Source organism: Cynocephalus volans, chromosome 8, assembly GCF_027409185.1.
Source record: "Cynocephalus volans isolate mCynVol1 chromosome 8, mCynVol1.pri, whole genome shotgun sequence".
In the NCBI taxonomy this organism is placed as follows: domain Eukaryota; kingdom Metazoa; phylum Chordata; class Mammalia; order Dermoptera; family Cynocephalidae; genus Cynocephalus; species Cynocephalus volans.
Genome location: NC_084467.1, coordinates 50,800,477 through 50,823,510, shown reverse-complemented (window position 1 = coordinate 50,823,510; position 23,034 = coordinate 50,800,477). Strand labels below are relative to the sequence as shown.

The following is a 23,034-nucleotide window of genomic DNA, read 5'->3' as shown; positions in this document are numbered from 1 at the left end:
TTATTCTTACCTACTTTAGCACATTTCCATAGTATTAATTCTCCTATATTTTACAATGTTTGATACTCCTATATATCAATCAGTTCACTTAATTAAATTTACATTTTTTTGCTTTAAGATTAGACCATTTATTAATGACTTTAGCACTAAAAATTATCATGTTCTTATTTGCAATGTATGTATCTACCCACTGTGCACTTATACATAGTTCTTACAGCCTTCAACTAAAAAGGGCAAGTCCTTAGATATAGTCTGATCCAAGTTTTTATAAATACCTACCATTTTGATTTATATCTGGCTGAAGATCTTCAATGAGCTCTTGTTTCTTCTGTAATTCTTCATGGACCTCTGTTAGTTTTTCCCTAAGTAGTGGAAAGAGCATGGTGGAGCTTGGAGTCAAACAGACCTAAAAGGGGTAACTGGTCCCTGACACATAACATTTGCGGATTTCAGGCAAGTCCCTTTCTGATCCCTAGCTTCCTCATCTGTGAAATGAGAACAATACCTGCCTAAACAGAGGGGTTGTTATGAGCATGTGAACTGCCTGGCACGTGGTGGGTGCCAAAAATGTTAAACTGTTTCCCTCACCACTCTCACTTCTTAAGAAACTAAAAAGAAATATTTTATAGGTTTAACATCCCACATAATCTAGTTATGATAGTTGTCTGCTTCATTAAACTCTTCAAATGATATCATTAGCAACTGAGAAATGTAGGAGTCTGGGATGGCTGGCAGGCAGGCTGAACATTTAGCACGTTTTTCTTTTCACTTTTTGGTGGCAGTGGTGAACATTCACTAGCATCAGGGTATTTGCTTTTATAAACAAAATCAGAAAAGGTAATTAACTTTAGAAGCTTTTACAACCCTTCCCCTCTCATACTTGAAATGAAATATCAGATTTACTTACATATGAGCTTCCAACTTCTGCTTTAATTTGCTGGACTATAAAATTAAAAAAAGTTGCTGTAAGATGACTGTCTTGACAAAGGTAAATTTTCCAGATATCTAAATCTCTTTACCTCCTTTGCAAGATGTACTATGTAAAATTATAAATGTTTTTAAAATCTGTGTTTCTAATACCATACTGTTAAAAGCTTAAAATTTTAAATTAGCAGAGTCATACAGCAGAAGTGTACTGGGCCCATAAAAGAACAAAATTTTAGCTATTTTTTTTACTTCAAATGGGAAAAGAAAGGAGAACAGAAAATGAAATAAGGAAGAATACAACAGAAGAAAGAAAAATAATTCATATTTCTGAATATAATAAAAATTAAATTTAGTCTTGAAAAATAGCAAATGCAAGCTGAATGTGATATATTGAGGAGTATCAAACATTTAAACATCTAAATAACCATTTTATTCAAAATACGAATTTTAATATTTTAGGCCTTTGATGAGGTATAGACTTAAAGAACTAAAATAATCTCTATAATAAAACTTTATCATTATAAATGCAACATCTATAATATTAACTCCAAAATGAAGCAACTAGATTTTGTTGAAAAAAAAAAAAAAAAGAAAAGAAAATTTAAAAAATAAAATTCCTTCTTTTAAAAAACAGGAGTTTAAATTGCAATATCAGTTCTGCATCTACTAAATTGCTGAGAATTTAAAATACATAATCTGAAATATAATTTGGACACTAATAGATTCAAAATAAAAAATAAAAAGAAATTTAAAATCTTTAAAACATTGTGATCCAAAATATACTCCCACAAATAGATCCCAAAGTATTCCCTAAAGTGACTTAAAAAAATATTTGTATTAGAGAGGTTACAATACCGTATATATGCACATATGAGATGCCGCCATGCATGAGACGATTTCTATTTTCCAAGCCCCCAGGGAAAAAAGAAAAGATCATATAAAGCATATAAAAGATAGAAAGGAAACACAACCTTTTCAATCTTCCTTTTCATCTCTTTACTTACTCTGCAGAGTTTCCCCCCTCATCAACACAGGGATAATTACCTAACATTCTCCCTAATCTCAATCATCAATCAATATCTCTCTAACACTCATCTATAGCCATACCTTTTTTGTTGTTTTTTAAATTAAATACATCCCTCTTCCAATCATTATTTCTTTTCCTCTCCACACATAGAGATCAAACTACAGAAAAATTGCTAGGTAGATTCAGATCTCTTTTAAGTCCTTTTATCTCTTACCTCATAATACCTTGCCTTAAAAAAACTATTAGCAAATGGCAAGGACATGAGTCAGTGTGGAAGGAGGGAAGAAATACAGGGTAAAGTCTCTAAAGACACATTGAAGTTTCTGTCCTTCAGAGGTTGGTATGATCCATTTCTTGAATGCTCTTTTGGTAGAAATTATTTTCTCATTCTCTATTTTCCTATTAGAATGTTTCCTCAAGGCTGACTGCTGATTATTCTCTCCTGGAATTTTCCCAGGCTAGCCCCGAGGAATTCCAGCAGCACTGCTAAGGCCTCAATTGTCACTTGCTCTCAGTCAAGAATTATCATGAACTTAGGTGTAGTTGTTGAAGTAGGACAGATAGAAATCACCTTACGACATATATGGTCAATATAAAGGCTCCAAGTTGGCAAAATCACTGCATCTGTTATGCAGATATATACGGTATTTAAGGGTACCCTCAATGTTAAGGGTAGCACCTTCAAATACAATATTTAGGCATCGATACCTATTTAAGAGAATCCATACACAGTAGAATTATTATAATTTCTAAGTTACTTACGCTTTCGCCTTCAGACTTGGAGTCTTGTTCCTGTAAAGACTTCTGGAGGTCCTCAATCTGCTGCTGCAATTCTCTGATGCGCTCTTTGCTCAGCCTATTGTGAGATGAAAGTATTTATTTCTATTGAAAGTCAAAGCAGTTAAAGATCTGTAAAGGTGCATTCATGCAATTTTACTCAAAAATATACATTTGGTAGCAATAACAAATACAGAACAATTATCTGTGACTAGTATAATAGTACAGTAGGCTACTTCTAAGGAAACACTTTAAAAAGATTTTTTTCCCTGAAAGTATATATGCTTACATTTAAAATTTAAAGGCACTTAACATTTTAGTGGTGAAAACATAACATTTTTGTACTGTACTCACTGGTAGAAAAATGAGAAAACCAGCTCAATCTCCCCGCAGTTGTATTTTTAATAAATGGGAACTAGGTTTCCCTTTTCTGTTTCAGATTTCACAGTGTATTGGGAAAAGAGGAAGGTCTCCATTTTCCACCCATTTCATCATGGCTTTTTATTTAAGTTAAAGAGACTGGCACTAGCAACTAGTGCAGATTTTAACTTGGCAAAATCCCATTCTTTAAAACTCTGCTTAAGAGTTAACTCCACTGGAAGTTATCAGCAAGAGTTAGTATCTCTCCTTCTCCTCCTCTCCCCCTCTCTTTCTCTCTCTGTAGCTATATACACACACATAAACATGTATACACATGTATAATATACTCACCTGACTATGATAACATTCCACTGCTGCAGTTATCACACAATACAGTAATTATCTATTCCCATGTCTATTGTCCTTTATTAATTCCCTAAAAATTGAAACTTTGTATCTCCACTGCTAACAATTGTTACTGAACTGTATAGGATAGTAATATTTAATGGTCTCTTCAGAAACCTAAAATGTTATTCTTTTAACCATAGTTGAGGTAACAGGATACATACAATTTTGAGAAAGATAAGGTTCAAGCAACTCTAAAATCTCTGGCAGTCTCAAAAGATCCAATAAAGATGAGATAAATAAATTCAAATACCCTTATAGTAAATGTGTCATTTATAAGAGGCAGGTTAGCACAGGGGTTAAGAGTAGAGACTCAAAAATCACACTAAAAGAGTTCAAACGTGGGATCCAAAACTTACTAGCTGTATAACATCTGGTAAGTTACTTAACCTCCCATATCTCAGCTTCCTTTTCCATAGAAAAAAGATCATCATAGTTAATATTTCCTAGAGTTATTGTGAGGCTTTACTTAGTTGATACCAAAAAGATGCTTAGAAAAGTACCTGGTACATAATAAGCACAATATAAATGTTATATATTTGTATTATTATTATAATTTTTGAGCACCTCATTGGTACCAGATAAGTGCTCCATTTGCTTTAAGCACATTATCTGTGATCTTCTTAAAAACTTATATTTATAGCTGAAGACATGGAGTGTGAGTTTAAGTGGCTTGCGCAGAAACAAACAGTAAATAAGCTGAAGCAAAAGTAGGATTCAAGTTGGATTCCACGATCTATGTTCCATCTATGCACCAGACCACAAAAGAAAGCCAAACTGTCATTTACTCATGTATTAAATTTTCTGTTAATTGTGAAGATATCTATATGAAAGTCAAGAATAAGCGACCTGGTTAGCCAAGTCTGCTAAAAATTCCACTAAAATGAATGCGCCATCCATGCATTTTATAAGAAGATTGAAATGAATCAACTGACTACTTTCATAGAGTGAAGCTTCTTTCATAGAGTGGTAAGAGACTGCTAGCAACAACAACAAAACATTCAAACTACTTCTAGATATTTCTAATTACTTTAAATACAAAGATATTTTCTACTTCTGTGAATCAAGATTTTGTGGCTGGGTAATTAAATCACCAAGATTTTCAATTATAAAGGAACACATCACCTTTGCTCAGTTTCTAACTCATTCATCTTGCGGTGCTTCTGTTCTAGCTGCTCCTGAAGTTCTTCGATACGTTCATTCTCAGTACCTTCCTGCTGTAAGCGAAGCATCTTATTTTCATGTTGCAGTCGAATAAACACCTCCCTGTTGTTGAAAAGCAAAAAAAATTTTAAATTTTAAAATATGAGTCATTACATTCTTTTTTAAAAAGAAATTCCTGCCGACTCTATAGCTATCATTTTAAAATGCAACTAAGACTTCTAAAAGCTTTTAAGAAAAAATTATGTATGCTGCAAGACTGTGCTTCAAAAACAAGTAGTAAATTTTTAAAGGGACCAGTATAGGAACATGTTATATATCACTAAATGATTATTATTCTAATTCCTAAGACATAATTATTCTGGTAATTGAAGAACTATTCACCAAAGGAAACAGCATATTCTTAGAAAGTATACAAATGAAAAGCAATAGATTTAAGAAACCATAAATCACCTAAAATTTTTAAATACACTTTTATGATGGTAATAAGACAGTCTTTTGTTTTTGGAAAAATTTTTATTAAAGCTTTACATACACCTTTTTTTAAAATGCAAATAATAGTATTAAACAGAAAAATAATACTCTCCTACTTGCTCCCCTGTCAAATCCCATTCTCCAAAAGCAACTAATTTCAATTAACCCCAATTTTTGTTCTGCTGAATGCCAACACCATTAGCTTTAAAAAATAAGCTCATGTAGTTATTTTTAAAATTATTAATTTTAGCATAATGGCTGACTCCCTACTGAGATAGATAAGTAACTATTCTCACTTTACATATCTACCACTTCCCCAAACACAGGTTTGTTACTTACATTATTTTTCATCTTCTAATAATTTTATAACTTTAAATGATATAAACCTCCATAGTTAAACTAACTTTGCATAAACTTTAGAGGATAAATTTGTTTCATAACATAGCACATAATCTCACCACCTAGCAAGAAAGGTCATGTTCTAAAAACTAGAATATGTTATGCAGTGAGTTTGTGAAATTCTGCTTCTGGTAAGTTTTAAAACTGCTGTGATAGCAATAACAATCTGATTTAGAAAGTTTAAGGAGATAAGACAAAGTAATTTTCAGTTCTATGGCTTGTCACTTTCATGTATATGCAGATGAACTGGAAGGGTCTTCCAAAACAACTGGATATTAATAACTATTTACAGTCAAGGATGTAAGACACTTGGAATTATCACTACATCCTAACAACAAATAAAAAACTGAACAAACTGAAAATCAACAACCATGTAAACATTATGCTAAGTGAAAGAAGACAGTCACAAAAAGGCCATATATTGCATGATTCCATGTATATGAATTGTCCATAACAGGAAAATTGATAGACACATACAGCAGATTATTGGTTGCCTAGGGCTGGTATTGGAGGGGAGGCAGGAATGGAGAATGGAGAATGGAGAATGACAGCAAACAGGTACAGGGTATCTTTTGGGGTGATGAAAATGTTCTAAAGTTTGACAGTGATAATGGATGCACAGTTCTGTGAATATAATAAAACCACCAACCTGTGCATTTTTAAATTAATGAATCATATCTTAATAAAACTAATTAAACAAAGAGTAAACAGAGTTTGAAATAATAAAGAAAACTGTAACCACAAAAAAGTGAAAATACTAGATTAATCAAACGTCTAGAAATAAACATAACTGTAAAAGACCAAGATAGTTGAGTCAAGAGGAACCTCTAAAAATTGTATTTTATTTAACTTCTTATTAATTCTCCTACTATTATTCATAATTCCTCTCCTCTTGTTTCATCCACGTGGAACTGAATGCAATGTCTTGAAAGGGTTTTCCACAGAGTAAAGGAACAGAAAAATAATTTCAACACAATAAAGACCATGTTACAAAAACTAGAGTACATTGTTATTCAGAGAGTCTGTGAAATTTTACTTCTTAAAACTTTTTAAATTGTTGTGGTAGCAATAATAATCTGATTTAAGAAGTTTAAGCAGATGAGACAAAGTAATTTTCTGCTCTATGACTCATAAAATAAAAAGTTTTTAAAAACCAACAATTAAAAAAAAAAAAGAAATTACATTTCTAACATTAAGTATGAATTATCAATTTGACAGAATATAATTTACCTATATTCCACTGGCATAATCTCAGCAGCAAGATTCTCATAACTTTTTGTAGCAGATGCATCTGAACAACAAAAAAATAGATTAGTGTTTCAATACAAGAGTACATCAAAAAGTTGGTGGAAAAATAGAATTAAAAGATAATATGAATCTTTCCATGAATGTTTTGAAGACCCCTCGTATTTCAACCATTAAAGAAAACTTTTATAAATCTAATAAAATTTACCTGTTTGGTTTAGATGATCTTGCTGTACTTGTGAACACCGAAGCTCTTCATTTGTTTCTTTCAGAGTATCACGCTGCTCTATTAATCTCTAAAAAGGAATCGTGGATATCAGCAAAGTAATTCTGCCCATAAGAAATGTACTTTATGTTTACAATAACTTAACAAGTTAGTTTGATAACTATTGCTTAATTAAAAATGACAATGTTTAATTTTAGGGGCTCGATTTCTTTTGCAAAATCACATAAATAATAGTCTTTATACAACATAGGACTTATGTTTTCTCCATGAGATAGTTTATCTTTGAACCTAATGAAGGCAATTATGTAGTAGAGCACAAATATGCACCTGTACGGTAGGTAATAAAAAGAGCGTGGACTTTTAAGCAAACAGACCGTGGTTTGAATTCCAGTTTTACTACTTCCTAGCTATATTATCTTGGGCAAGTTATTTAACTCTTTGGCTTTAGTATCTTTTAACTCTTTGGAATACTAATACATAAACCCTTGCAAAGGTGTTCTGGGTAAAAATGAGGGAAAATTAATCAAGTACCCACAATATAGTCTGGTGTATAAGAGATGCTGAAGACTAATTATTTCTTTTTACCACTGTTGTGAAATTCTACTGGAAGAAGTAATAAGTTGCATTCTAGAAGTATGAATTTGTAGAAAAACATCATTTCAAAAGGACAGCACGATAATACTTTGTTTCATGGACTATTTCATTTTAACATCTACAGCCAATGACAAATTTCTAAGTTCTGTACAAAAGGCTCATGTTAAATTATTTTCCCAGAACTTGGAAAGTACTTATGAATACTTATTGTAAATATTATATCCCAAATCAACAAACCCTATTTTAGTCCATTATGTGGTTCAAATCAATCTAACAATAAATTTATAACAGACTCAAGGAGTCCTTAGATTGGAGTCCGCACATGCCTTAGAGATCTGTGAACCCAATAAATTATAACTAGAAGCAGGCATGAGGACCTCTGTAAATTCACTCCTCCATAAATGCAATGCAAACCCCAGCAAATTTGTCAATATCAACTTTTTCAGAAAGCTGGAAATTAACCATAGGTCTACAAAAACCCTAGGAACATTTATTAAAGTAATCTGTGGTTAGAACAGCACGTTTTTTGCTCTTTTAACTTGCCTTACTACTATCTCCCTCTCTCCCAAGCTCTGGAGTAGACTTGAAAACCAGCAGCTTCTCAATCACTGTAGCCTTGAAAACCAGCAGCTTTAGCAGACATTGGAAGAGGCAGATTGGATATGGAGCTCACCCTAAAAAGCCCCATCCTCAGAGAATTGTCACTATTTGACCTGTCTTGCAGCTCCCAGGAGAACCCATTTATAGTAACTTTTCAATTTTGACCTGATTTGGTGCTTCCTCTGCAGGGAAAGACCTGTTCCCAAGGCATTTGTCAAAAACAATCATCAGTAATTGTGCACCACCACAGCTGCTGGAAGCTGTGATACCTCTCTGGACAAACAAAACACTGGCCAAAAACATACAAAGGAACAAGATGCCCATATGGGTCTTTGAAAAGCTCTGACATCTTTCTGGTGATGTAGGAAGCCAACCATGTACAGGTCTGTGCACACGCCCACAAAAAACCTGAGAGGGTCCCAATGTGTCTGCTAAGGATAAATTTGAGGCCCTGTGCAAATAGAAAATGAAAGCACAGGCAGAGTTTTAAACTGCCTGAACACTGAAGGTATTTTCCAACACACACACTGAGTCCTGTTGCAACAGCTGGCATAGTATCTGGTTCAACATATCTATGACAATCTCTGACCAAAAATTAACTAACCACAATAACAACTAGGCAGAAACTTCAGTGGCTACATGTTACAAAAAAAAAAAAAAAATCCTAGGCTTTACAGAATTAGTCCAAAAAGTCACTAAAAAGGAACAAACAAAACCAACAACAACAAACACTGAGGTTCGGAGAAATCTGGATTCCAGATTTGAAATATTATTTTGAATGTAAGGTTTTCAACAAAAAATATAAAAAACACAAAGAAACAGGATAGTCCACACACACACACTCACATATGCAAGCCAATGATGTGACCTGGTGGGTGGTCACACTAGACAAAGACTTTAAGTGAGACAGAAAGAGAAATACCACATGTTCTCACTTATTGGTGGGAGCTAAAAATTAATATATAAATTCACACACACACACACACACACACACAGACACAGACACACACACACTCACACACAAACCGGGGGGGGGGGGGAGAAGATATAACAACCACAATTATTTGAAGTTGATACGACAAGCAAACAGAAAGGACATTGTTGGGGGGGAGGGGGGGAGGGAGAAGGGAGGGAGGTTTTGGTGATGGGGAGCAATGATCAGCCACAATGTATATCGACAAAATAAAATTTAAAAAAAATAAATAAAAAAAATAAAATTAAATTAAAAAATTTTAAAAAAAGACTTTAAGTGAGCTATTATAAATATGTTCAAGGAACTAAAGTAAATCATGTGTAAAGAATTTAAAGAAATTATGATAATGTCTCACCACAGTGTAAGAGAAATTATAAAAAAGAACCAACTAGAAACCCCAGAATTGAAAAATACAATAAATAAAATTTTAAAAATATATGGAATGGACTTAGCAGAAGATTTGAACAAGAAAAGAAAAGAACCAAGGAAATTGAAAATAAGTCAATTAAAATTATCCAGTATGAGAAACAAAAGAGAAAAAATGAAGAGAGTCTCACAGACCTGTAGGACACCATCAAGTGTACCAATATACACATAATAGGAAACTCAGGAAGAGAGTAGATAAAAAGAAAAAAAATTTGAGGAAAAATGACTAAAAACTTCTCCAATTTTATTAAAAACATTAATCTACAGATCCAAGAAGTTCAATAAACTGAAAGTACAATAAATTCAAAGAGATCCACACTTAGACACATCAGAGTCAAACCGTTTAAAGCCCAGGACAAAGAGAAAATCTTGAAAACAGTAAGAGAAAAATCATTCATGAAATAAAAAGGACCCTCAAAAAGATTAACAGCTGACTTATGTTCTGGAGGCCAGGACATAGCGAGAGAACATAAAATGATAAAAGAAAAAAAAAATCGTGTCAAACAAAAATTTTATATCTTCAAATATGAAGGATACACTGAATTTTTTTTCTAAATTTAAAAAAAAAAGCAAACAAAACAAAACAAAATTTGTCACTGGCAGATCAGCTCTACAAGAAAAACTAAAAGGAGTACATTGGGCTAAAGTAAAAGAATCCTGGAGACTAATTTGAATCCAGACAAAGAAGAGCACCAGCAGAAGTAAATATATACATAAATATATGACACAAATGTATTTTTTTAACTCTCTTGTTCTTCAATCTGATATAGAAGACAAGAATATAAAGCAGTAATTATAAAACTGGGTTGAGTTTATAATGTATTAAAAATGTAATTTGCATGACAATAATAGCTCAAAATGGGGGGGGACTCTATTTTGGAGCAAAGTTTTCAGTACACTATGGAAATTAAGTTACAATTTCACCCAATAGATTGTTTCAAGTTAATATGCTAATTGTAATCCCCATAACAAGCATTAAAAAATAATAGCAAAAGAAGCAAGGGAATTAAAATAGCACATTAGGAAATATCTATCACAAAAGAAGGCAGCAGTAGAGAAACAGAGCATCAAAAAAGACTTACAGAAAAGAAATAGCAAAATTACAGACTTAAGTGCTATCATCAGTAATTACATTAGATGTAAATGATCAAAAGCTCCAGTAAAAAGGCAAATATTGGCAGAATGTATAAAAAATATGACCAAACTAAATGCTAGGTAGAAAAGACAGACTTTAATATCAAAGACACATATGGTTTGAAAAAACAAGGATTAAAAAAAAATGCAAACAGTAACCAAAACAGAGTCATAGGGCTACACTAATATCAAACAAAAAAGACTCTAAGACAAATATTGTTACTAGAGAAAATAAGGACATTCTATAATAAAGGAGTCAATTCATCAGTAAAATATAAAAATTATAAACATACATGTACCTAACAACACAGCCCCAAAATATAGGAGGAAAAAAACCGACAGAATTGAAGAGAGAAAGAAACAACACAATAATAATTGGAGATTTTGACATTCCACTTCAATAACTGGACAACTACATTTAAAAAAGTCAACAGGGAAACAGAAGACTTGAACAATGCTATAAACCAAGAAGACCTTATAGACATATAGAACACTGCACCCAAAACAGCAGAATATGCATTCTTTTTAAAGGCACATGGAACATTCTCCAGGATAAACATATACTAGGCCACAAAACTAGCCTCTGAAAGTGTAAAAGGATTAAAATCATATAAAATTAAATGTGAAATCAATAATAGAAGAAAATTTGGGATATTCACAAATAGGTGAAAACTGAATAAGACACTCCTAAGTAACTAATGGGTCAAAGAAGAAATCATAAGGGAAATTAAAAATAAACTGAGAACATTTAAACAAAAACACAATATGCCAGAACTTATGGGATGCAGGAAAAGATGCACTCAGAGGAAAGTTTATAGCTATAACTGCCAAAACTAAAAATGAAGAAAAATGCCAAATCAATAACCTAACTTTCTACCTTAAGAAACTAGAAAAAAGAACCAACTAAAAACAAAGAAATTTGTGTTCTTTTGTCAAGGAATTAGTAAAGCAAAAAATTAGTAGAGCAAAAATAAGTAAACTAGAGAATAGGAAAAAAAAAAAAGGGAAATCAACAAAACCAGAAGTTGGTTCTTAGAAAAGATTAACAAAATTGGCAAACATGGCTAAAAAAACTAAAATTGGCTAAATAAACTAACAAAGAAAAAAGGGAGAAAATCAAATTACAAAAATAATGAATGAAGGAAAAAATATCACTGCTTACAGAAATTCCCTTGTTTCTTATAGAAATAAAAAGGATTATAGTAACTATAAAAAACTGTATGCCAATAAATTAGATAACAGATTAAATTGACAAATCTCTAGAAAAAGATAAACTACTGACACTAACTCAAGAAGAAACAGAATATCTGAATGGACCTATAGCAACTGAAAAAATTCAATTAGTAATTTAATATCTTCTTACAAATAAAGCTCAGGCCTGGGCAGTCTCATTGTGCATTCTATGAAATACTTAAAAGATAATTAATACCTATTACCACAACTTTTCCCCAAACATCAAAAAGCAGGGAAAATTTCCCAACATATTACATGTGGTCAGTATTACCTTGATACCAAAACCAGGCAATGACCTCACAAGAAAACTATAAACCAATATCCCCTATAATATAGATGGAAAAAACTTCAACAAAATACTATGAAACTGAATCCAGCAACATATAAAAAAGATTATATATTATGACCAAGTGGAATTTATCTCAAAAATGCAAGATTGGTTTACTATCCAAAAATCCATGTAATAAACCATATCAATATATTAATACTAGATATTAATAAATATTAATATTAATAAAGAACAAAAACCACATATCATCTCACTGATCTGGAAAAAGTATACAACAAAATTTAACATCCTTTCATGATAACAACATGCAACAAACTAGGAATACAATGAAACTTCTTGACCTAATAGAGGACATCTACAAAAAAATCCACATATAATATCATACATAATGGTGAAAAGCTGAATGCTTTCCCCCTAAGATGAGGACCAAGAGAAGGATATCCACTCTTGCCACTTGTCTTCAACATTGGACTTGAGGTTCTAGCCAGCACAATTTAGCAAGAAAAAGAAATAAAAGGTATCTGTATTACAAAAGAAGAAGTAAAACTATTTCTATTTGAAGATGTCCTGATCTTATATACAGAAAATCCTGAGGAATCCACTAAAGACAAGGAGAATTAGTAAACAAATTCAGTAAGTTTGAAAGACACAAGATCAATGTATAAAAAATCCAAAAATGAAATTGAGAAAACAACTTCATTTACGATAGCAACAAAAAAAATGAAATACTTTGGAAAAAATTTTTAAAAGGTGTAAATGTTGTACACTAAAAACTACAAAACAGTGCTAAAGGACACTAAAAACCTAAATAAGTGGAATTGATATCCCACATTCATGGATCAGAAAATCAACACTGTTGAGATGGCAATGTTTCCAAACTGACTTACAGATTCAAGCAATCTCTCTCAAAACCTCAGGTGCCTTTATTGCAGGAATTGGCAAGCTGTTCCTAAGATTCATATGGAAATGCTAGCAACCCAGAATATCCAAACAATCTTTTAAAAGAACAAAGTGGGAAAATTCACACTTTCCAACTTCAAAACTTACAACAAAGCTACAGTAATCATGACAGTGTGGTGCTAGCATAAGACTAGATAAACAAACCAATGACAGAATTGAAAGACCAGAAATAAATTCTTACATTTATGGTCAATTTTTTTCACCTTTTTTTTTTTTTTTTTAAATTAATAGACTTCTTAGCAGTTTTAGATTTACAGAAAAATTGAGTGGGAAGTACAGAGTTCCTATATATTCCCTCTCCCTCCCCCTCCCCGCACTCACAGTTTACTTTATTAACATCTTGCATTAGTGTGCTAATTTGTTACAATTGATGAGCCAATACTGATACAATATTATTAACTAAAGTCAATAGTTTACATAAGGTTCACTCTGTTACACATCCTACAGGTTTTCACAAATGTATAATATGTAGACACCATTGTAGTATCACAGTCAATTGATCTTTAACAAGGGTGCCAAGACAACTCAATGGGAGAAAGAAGAATCTTGTCAACAAATGGTATTGGGACAAATGGATATCAACACTCAAAAGAGTGAAGTTAGATCCCTATCTCACACCATACACAAAATGGATCAGAGGCTAAATATAAGAGCTAAAACTATAAAATTCTTAAAAAAAATAGGAGTAAATCTCTGTACTTTAGGTTACACAATAAGTTCTTAGAAACACCACCAAAAAAGCACAAGCATTGGAAGAAAAAATAGATAACTCAGACCTCATCAAAATGAAAAACTTGTGCTGCAGATAATACCATCAAGAAAGTGAGATAACAACATAAAAAATGGGATAAAATATTTGCAAACATATATCTGACAAAGGACTTGCATCCCAGGGAAGAGAACCAGAATGCAGAGTAATTGCTAATGGCTATGGAGTTTCCTTTTGGAATGATGACAGTGTTTTAAAATTTAATTATGGTGATGGTAGCACAATCCTGTGAATATATTTAAAACCACTGAATTGTAGACTTTAAATGGGTGAAATTTATGGTATGTAAATCTTAATAAAGCAGTTAAAAAATTTTATCTATGGTCCTTGCTCTGATGGAATTGACAGTCTAGAGTTAGCAAACATACACTATGACTTATGACCTTGGCTCTGTGATTTCATCTTCCTTTGTGAGGAAAACTAACAAAACTGAGTGAAAAAGTGATAGTCATTTTACAAGACTTTCTTTTATACCAACAATTTCAATTTTCAAAAAGATAAAACTGGTTGACATCAATACTATTGTAAGAACAGCAAGGGTAGTATGGAAGCTAAAAGAAGAATGACATATTTCTTATCTTATCAATTATATTTACATTTACCTCCTTTTCTTTAAGTAAAGCTTCATGTTTTTCTTCAAGCCGCTTCATTTCAAATGCTAGCGTGTCCGCCCTTTTGGATTCAGAGGAAAGTTTAATGTGAAGATCCTGAACCTTTTGTCAGAAACAAAAGTAAAAAAACAACAAGATTGTCTTTCAGATTCAGTATATGAGAAAACTGATTAGAAATAAAATATTTATACTAAAATTACAGTCTAATTCTAAATATTTGTTGAAAATAGCATATAGATAAAAAGAATTTACATAAAATTTTAAATACCTAAATAATAATTGTAAGGTAAATGTGGGACACAGACCTATTTTACACTCCCCGTACATACCAAAGTTCCCCTTTTCCCCTGGGAAACTACACCTGACCAAGGTAGTTTACCCAAGGAAAGGCATGTCTCCTTTAAGACAAATGGAAGACAGTAGGAAGCTAAATGAAGTAGCATGTAAATAGAGTTAGAATACTAGTGTTAACTCCAGGAGGGGTTAACTTATCTACTCAGCCAGATCTCCTGAGAGCTCTGAGTCAGGTGAGGGTCTACACATAAGCATGCAAATGATTTACATCTCTCCTTTGATCTATTCACTATATAACCTTTGTATGCACCCTATGGCAGTGCAGATTACTAGCTGCCCGGCCCATCATCAGCACCTCCCCTAAGTCTAATAAACAGATGTCTCAACCTGGGTGAATTCTTTGGAATAGGCAAATGCTACACGAATGCCCTTTCAGATTTGGGGCTCCCACAATACAATAATTTAGCCAAAAATTTAAAAATCAGCCTTCCAATGTTTCTCTAGGTTGTGTGATAAATAGCAACATAGAATACTTTAGGTTACAGCTCCAATCTCTACGCATTTACAATCACTGCTTACCAAAAATGCTATTAAAAAATAAAATGTAAAAAAATAAATAAAATAAAAAAAATAAAATGTAAAAAAATAAAAAAAATAAAATAAAAAAACCCAGAAAAACCTCCACGAGCTTAGAAGGCAGTAAAAAGGTAAAAACCCTAAATAAATTCAATTATCACCCCTCGAATTAAAATTACAGATAGAAGAAATTCATCATAATAAGTTCACAAGTGATTATATGCAATGCTTAATTTCTGCACCATTCTTAAAAGATTGAATAACATCGTTGAGCTATTCCAATTTTACCAATTAAAATATTTCCTTACCTGCCTTTTGTATGTTTCTAATTGTGTACGTGCTGCATTTGCCTTCTTTAATTCTTCTTCTAAGCTGACTGTATTATGCATATACATCATGTTCGTTTCCTGTAAAGTTTTCACCTGCTTGCGAAGGTCATTCAGGTCTTGTAGCTTCTGACGATATATCTCAACTGTTGACTCCAGTTTATTTGCTTTATCAGAGGTAGCCCTATATAATAAAGACTAAATATTACTGTGTAAAAACTAGTAAATGCATATAACAATTTTATTCTAGTTGTAAAATGAATGCACAATGTATAAAAAAGAATGGTTTTATACATACAATTGAATTCTGAGTTACTCTTACAGTTTACAGGCCAACCTTGCTTAGTGTAAATCCTTTAGCACAGTTTTGTCCTTAGTATTTTATTTACTTAGGAAACTGACTCAATTTATAAACTTATCTGGCAAAGCACTTCCCTTTAGAGTTGCATTTATTTGACCAACTGGGTTAGAGTAAAAATAAATAAATAGATAAAATTTACTTCATTATCACACGCAGATCCATGTGATAATGAAAAGATTTTGTTTCAAATGGTTATTAAAAACTACAAAAAAATAGCTAATTAAGAAAAATGAAGAGAAAATATAAAGATCATGTGGATAGTCTGATAATTAACGTTTCATAAGTAAAAGCTAATATATAAATTTTATATTGTCAGATAATTCTCCCTGAAATAAATGTTAGGATTCTTATCTATATTTTATTAAATGCCAAAATACTGATGGTGAGAATACATTTCCTTATGCAAAAACTCCACAAAATATGATGATAATGGGTACAAGGAGGTCAAGCTAAATGTATCTACAAGTAATTGAGTTTACAATTTTAAGAAAAAGGTCTCATTTGGGTTTATGAGTTCTAACGTAAAACTGTATTAACAGGAATTGAATATTATCCTTAAACTGCTATAATAAGCATAAAAAAAGTAAAGACTAGGAGCTTGGATAAAAACTGACCAATATTTGATACACACGGATAAACCTAAGAACCCCTGATTAAAATATGGAATACCTAAATTGACTAAGTAATAACTTAGAAGTGACATAATTATATTTAGAAGAGCCATACCTAAGAACGTCTATTTCATCTTTCAGAGCTCTTGTTTCTTCAGCAAGACTAGTCAATTCATCATTTCTATGCTGAAATTCAATCAGCTGCTTTTCAAGTTCTTCACAGTGAACACGATAATCATCTTTTGCAGCTTCAAGCCTTACATTAAAAAAAAATAGTTTTTGTAATGTAATTTCCATCATTTATTTTTCTACTGAGACATGAGCTTAGCAAGACATATTTAAAAAAATTTTTTTAAATTCTACATTCAAAAGAGGAAAGATTAAAGATACTGTTTTCGGCTTTTGATTTTGAAATGAACATGAGAGGCAAACAATGTTCTGAATTTTCATTTTCACATCTGAACACTATGCTTAGTTATCTATAGTTCTAACAGAAATTTTAATTTCAAAAAATTAAGAGAAAATGCATAAGGCACATATGACAATTATTTTAAAATATACATAGCATGTAAAGTGGTGAAACATTAACTCTGTGTAGCTTGTGATAAATTAAGACAAATACTTCAAACCATAGAGCAACAAGAAAAAGACAACATAGTAATTAAAATCAAATATTAATAATTATTTGATTAACTCAAAAGAAAGCAGAAAAGAAAACGAACAAAAGAACAAATGTGACAAATGAAAAACAGCAAATTTATACATCTAAATACAAACATATCAATAATTACATGAAAGGTAAACAGACTAAACTCACAAATTAAAAATGCAGAAACTATCAGACTGGATAAAAAAGTGAGGCTCAAATATATGCTAATTACAAGAGGCATTTTAACTAAAAAGACACAAATTAAATATTAAAAGCTCTTTCACAAAGAAAACCACAAGCCCAGATTGTGTTATTAATAAATTGTATCATTTAAGAAAGAAATAGTATCATTTTTTAAAAAATTCATTTTTAAAAAATTCTTTCAGAAAATAGAGGAGTGAATACATATCAATTATTCTATGAGACTAGAATTCTGATAACAAAACCTGAAAAAGACATTACAGGACAAAAAAGCTTTAGACCAATATCTACTATGTAGAAAGTTATAAAGATTATTTTAAAATATTAGCAAGCTGTATCCAGTCATATATATGCAGGATAATGAAATACGACCAACGTGGTTTATCCAAGAATACAAGGTTGTTTAACATTCGAAATATCAAGCAACATATCAAAAGGATGAAAAAAAATTAAAATTATTCTTTTCAAGATGCAGAAAAGTCATTTGATAAAAATCAACACCCAATCGTAATACGAACTCCTAGGAAGCCAGAAACAAAAGGGAACTCTCAATCTGATAAAAAGCACATGAAAAAACTCTACAGCTAGTGTCATACTTAGTGGTACTTAAGTGAATATTTTCCCCCTAAGACCAGGAACAAAGTAAGGATGGCTGCTCTTGCAACAAAGCAAGAAAAATAAAAGCAAGACAGAAATAATGAAAAGAAGTCATAAAGTTCTATTATGAGATTAGATCACTGTAGATTCCTTAGGACTTTTTTATGTAAACAAACAACTACTAGAATCAATAACTGATTAAGAAACTATGCAAGGTAAAAGTTTCAATATACAAGATTTAAGTTTCAAGATACACGATAAAAATTTCAATATACGAAAATTAACTGTACATCTACATATTAGCAACAAATTTTCAGAATAAATTTTTTTTTTTGGCCAGTATGGGGATATGAACCCTTGACCTTGGTGTTATAATACCATGCTCTATAATCAACTGAACTAACCAGCCAGCCCCAGAATATTTTTTAATTACATTTGTAATAGCATTAAAAAACAAAATATTTCAGAATAAAATTAACAAAAGACATACATGACTTTTATGCTGGAATCAACAGCATTGCTGAGAGAAATTAAACACAATAAATAAAGCCATATTTACAGACAGGAATTCTCCAGGTAGTTAAGATATTGACTATATCCAATCCAAATCATAATCTCAAAAGGGTTTTTTATAGAAAATGACTAGCTGATTCTCCATTTTATGTGAAAATGCAAATGAGTTATAATAACCAAAACAAATTCTGAAAAGAACGAAGTTGGAATATTTACACTACCAGATTTCAAAAGACATACTGTGAAGTTGCAATAATCAAGACAGTGTCACAGAGGCATAAAGATAGAAAAATTCACCAACAGAAAATAACTGAGAGTTCAAAAAAGACCCCAACTTTATGGTTATATCATTTTCACAAAGGTGCCAAAGAAATTTTATGGGTAAAATAAAAAATCTTTCCAACTGATGACACCCATATAAAAATATCCACATACTAGTTACCTACATGGAAAAAAATAAATAAAGCTTGACCTCCACACATCACACCATTTTCAAATGTTAATTTCAGATGGACCACAGACCTAAATGTGAAAGATAAAACTATGAAAGTTCTAGAAGAAAATATTGGAGAATATCTTCATGACCTGGGAATACATGAAGACTTCTTGACTAGTACACAAAAAGCAGTATCCTTAAAAATACTGATAAATTAGATTTCATTTAAGTTAAAAACAATAATTTAGTGTAAATGTTTGAAAGACATTTAAAAGTAAAATAGCAAGCCACAGAATAGGTGAAGTATTTACTACTATACATATATCTGATAAAGAATTTGTATCCAGAATGTATTTTTTTAAAAATCTCCTTCAACCCAATTTAAAAATAGGTCAACAGTGTAAACAGACAATTCACAAAGTAAGATGTATAAATAGCCAATAAGCACATGAAAAAGGGCTTTTCATCATTAGTTATCAGGAAAATGCAGATTAAAGCTACAATTAGATATCCAACATGACCCATGAAATAGCTAAAATTAAGAAGACTGATAAGACCAAATTTTGCTGGACAGACAGAGCCACTAGTACTCTCAAACACTGATGATGGGATTCAAAAATGGTATGTCTTTGGAAAATGGTTATCAGTGTATTTTGAAATTAAACATAGACCTACCATATGACCAGCAATACCATTCTTAGGTATTCGCCAAAGAGAAATGAAAAAATATGTCCACAAAAAGTCTTATATCCATTGTCCATAGCAGCTTTATTTATATTAACCAAAATATGAAAAGCTAAATGCCCAACTAAAGGAAAATGGGAAAACAAAATCTGATATAATATGGAATAATTTCATATAATGGAATACTACTCAGCAATGTAAAAAGAATAAATTACTGATTCATTCAACATGGATGAATCTCACAAACACGCTGAGCAAAAAGAAGGCAGTCACCAAAGAGTTCATACTGCATGATTCAATTTATACAAAGTTCCAGATCAGAGAAAACTAATATATGGTGGGGGGGAAAAAAAAAAAACACACATAAAAGAGTAATTAGCCTCTGGAAAGTAGGAGTTTACTGGGAAGGAGCATAAGGGAACTTTCTGTAGCGACAGAATTGATCGATACATTGATATAAGTGTTAAGTTACATAAACGTATGCATTTGTGAAAACACATCAAACTGTTTTCAATATTTCTTCACAATACGTAAAGCTTATCTTGTAAAAAAAAAAAATTGTAAACATACTGAACACTAGTAATAGTGTGCTTTTACAACGCAATAGGTCAGAAATTCTTAAATTTCTGTGTTTTGGAATTGAGCAAATGAGTAAACCATATTGAGAAAAATAGAAGCCAGGGTTTCTCACTGTTGGAAAAGGGTAACAATATGAAAATGGAAAAGACTGGAACGAATGCTGAGATGTTGGACTAAATTAAAGGTGTCAATATGAACTCATTTTTATACTGACATTTAGATATGAAGTAGAGATAGGAGTACATACAAGTGTGTGAACATGGGCAAGTGTGAACACGAGCAAGTACAAACCTGTGCAAGTGTATTTCCTAGCTCTGTCTACCAAGGTGGCCTGAAAGCAATGACAAAAAAATTCATCTGGGGTATAGATCTTTGTTTCTAAATAACATTCTCCACCAAGAGAAACCAGGGCTCTTTGGAGAAATGGCTGATTCCAGAGTTGGGAAAGGAAGAGGATGAGGTAAATCTGGAACATATTGCTGTGTCAGAAAGTAAGAGAATGCTGAAAGAAAGACAACAACATGTGGGGAGGACACAGGGGCCAACTGAAAGACTTCCCACTGGCCAAATCTGGGACAATTCGAACATCAAAATAAATGATGACAGTAATAGATTTACAGTCTACTGAATAAGAATCAATTATTAAGTGCGATGCATTATCCTGGATTAGAATCTGATCCAGGAAAAAAAAAATAGCTTTAAAGGACACTGAGACAACTCATTGAATATGAATATGGTCTGTGGATTAGATAATAATATCCTATCAATGACAAATTCCCTAATATTGATCACTACACAGTTGACCCTTGAATAACAAGGGTTTGAACTGGACTGGTCGACTTATATGTGGATATTTTTCAATAAATACTGTGAATGTATTTTTTCTTCATTATGATTTTAACATTTTTTCTCTAGCTTACTTAAGAATATAGTATATAATACATATAACATACAAAATATGTGTTAATCGACTACGTTATCAGTAAGATTTCTTGTCAACAGTTGGCTATTAGTAGTTAAGCTTTTGGTGGGTCAAAAGTTATATGCAGATTTTCAACTATGCTGGGGGTTAGCACCCTTAAGCCCTGTGTTATTCAAGGGACAACTGTCCTGTGGTTTATAAGAGAATGTCCTTGTTCTTAGAAAATACACAATGAAGCATATAGGGTAAAGAGACATATCTTCAACTTATTCTCAAATGGTTCTGAAAAAAATTATGCTTATATAGAGAGACTACTAAAACAAATGGAGAAAAGTATAAAGCAATTGTTGAATCTGAGTAAAAGGTATAACGGAGTTCTCCTTGTACTATTCTTGCAACTTTTTTTGTGAGTTTCAAATTACATCAAAATGAAGTAATAAAAATGTATACAATAGTACAATTAGAATGCCTGCACTCAAGGCCTTATGACACAAGTGGTAAGCACACAAGAGACAATCAATGTTTATTAAAGGGAAGAATGTATGACTTTTTTTAAAAGAAGAAATTCAAAGTTAAAATGAAAAGCACCTCTTTAGCTTAAGATTTACATTTTTTCCATTTATTACTAGGTTACCTCTCCTATGAGAGAAAACTCCCTACTTTCCCCAGGCTTCAGCAATCACTCCCTTGAACTCTTATTGGCTTGCCTAGGGCCTTCATTTGGCCCTTATCACACATTATTTTGAATTGTCTTAATTTTATGTACATATCCCATTTGCCTAAGTGGAATGTAAGCCCTGTGAGGGCAGGAAGCACTTACACCACCTGTCATTTTCAGAAGCTTAATGAGTATCCTAAACATGGTTAACAATGCTTAATAATTAGTTGTGATATTTTAATTTTTTTAGCTACTAGTTTAATAGAACTCTATAAAATAATTTATACTAAAAATGCTACCTGAAGTTTTCTTCCTGTAATTGTTCTAGTTGTAACTGTGCATGAAAATACTTTTTTGCAACCATTGTATTTGGATCATCAAAAGAGCCATCCATCTGGTCAAGTTTTTCATTCATCATCTCATTCTCAGAAACCAGTGAATTCTTTTCATCTTGAAGTGTAGTCACCTAAAAGACAAGTATACAAATCATCAGTATCAAAAAATCTCTTAGATCAGAGTTCACAGTTCTGGATTTTAATCCTTACTAAGCCACTAAATAGCTTGGTCAATCAGACTAAATGATTTCTGAGAACCCTTTCAACTCAGAAATTCTGAGTCCAGGAGATCTGAGTCAAATAAAAGAAATCAAATAAATACATGCATAAAGAAAACACAGTCAGAATAGCTTTTAAATGTCTGCCTGCCTTAGTTTTGAAAAAGGCAGAAATTAAGAGCCTCTGGAAAAGTCATAACTTGCCCTAAGGCTCCATAATAATCTTGGCTGGAACAGAACTGAAATACTACATCAGGTATTGTCAAAATCTCATATGGAGTTTTTTCTTTTCCTTTTTTAAGTACACATATCCAAGACTTCTTCGTACCTTACTGAATCAGAATTTTGGTTGTCCTAGTATCTATAACCCTGTGTTAGTTATACAGAACTAACACAGGGCTGTGTTTAAATGGATTCAAGCCTCACCACAAGATCTTTCATAATAGAACCTCCATTCCTGCATTCTATATTTTGATTAAAACAT

At 31.9% G+C, this 23,034-nt stretch overlaps 1 protein-coding gene across 1 annotated transcript in view; it reads right to left on the bottom strand.

Annotated features, from left to right (window-relative positions):
* The window catches only part of HOOK1 (hook microtubule tethering protein 1), a 52,202-nt gene that overhangs the window by 8,039 nt on the left and 21,129 nt on the right, over nucleotides 1-23,034 (bottom strand). Inside the window, exons 9-18 of the mRNA XM_063106736.1 lie at nucleotides 22,297-22,463; nucleotides 16,874-17,014; nucleotides 15,769-15,970; nucleotides 14,582-14,692; nucleotides 6,984-7,071; nucleotides 6,761-6,821; nucleotides 4,622-4,762; nucleotides 2,717-2,810; nucleotides 908-942; nucleotides 280-362 (exon numbers count right to left, since the gene is read on the bottom strand). Coding sequence (XP_062962806.1) covers nucleotides 280-362; nucleotides 908-942; nucleotides 2,717-2,810; nucleotides 4,622-4,762; nucleotides 6,761-6,821; nucleotides 6,984-7,071; nucleotides 14,582-14,692; nucleotides 15,769-15,970; nucleotides 16,874-17,014; nucleotides 22,297-22,463 — 1,123 coding nt within the window. The remainder of the gene's footprint in view (nucleotides 1-279; nucleotides 363-907; nucleotides 943-2,716; nucleotides 2,811-4,621; nucleotides 4,763-6,760; nucleotides 6,822-6,983; nucleotides 7,072-14,581; nucleotides 14,693-15,768; nucleotides 15,971-16,873; nucleotides 17,015-22,296; nucleotides 22,464-23,034) is intronic.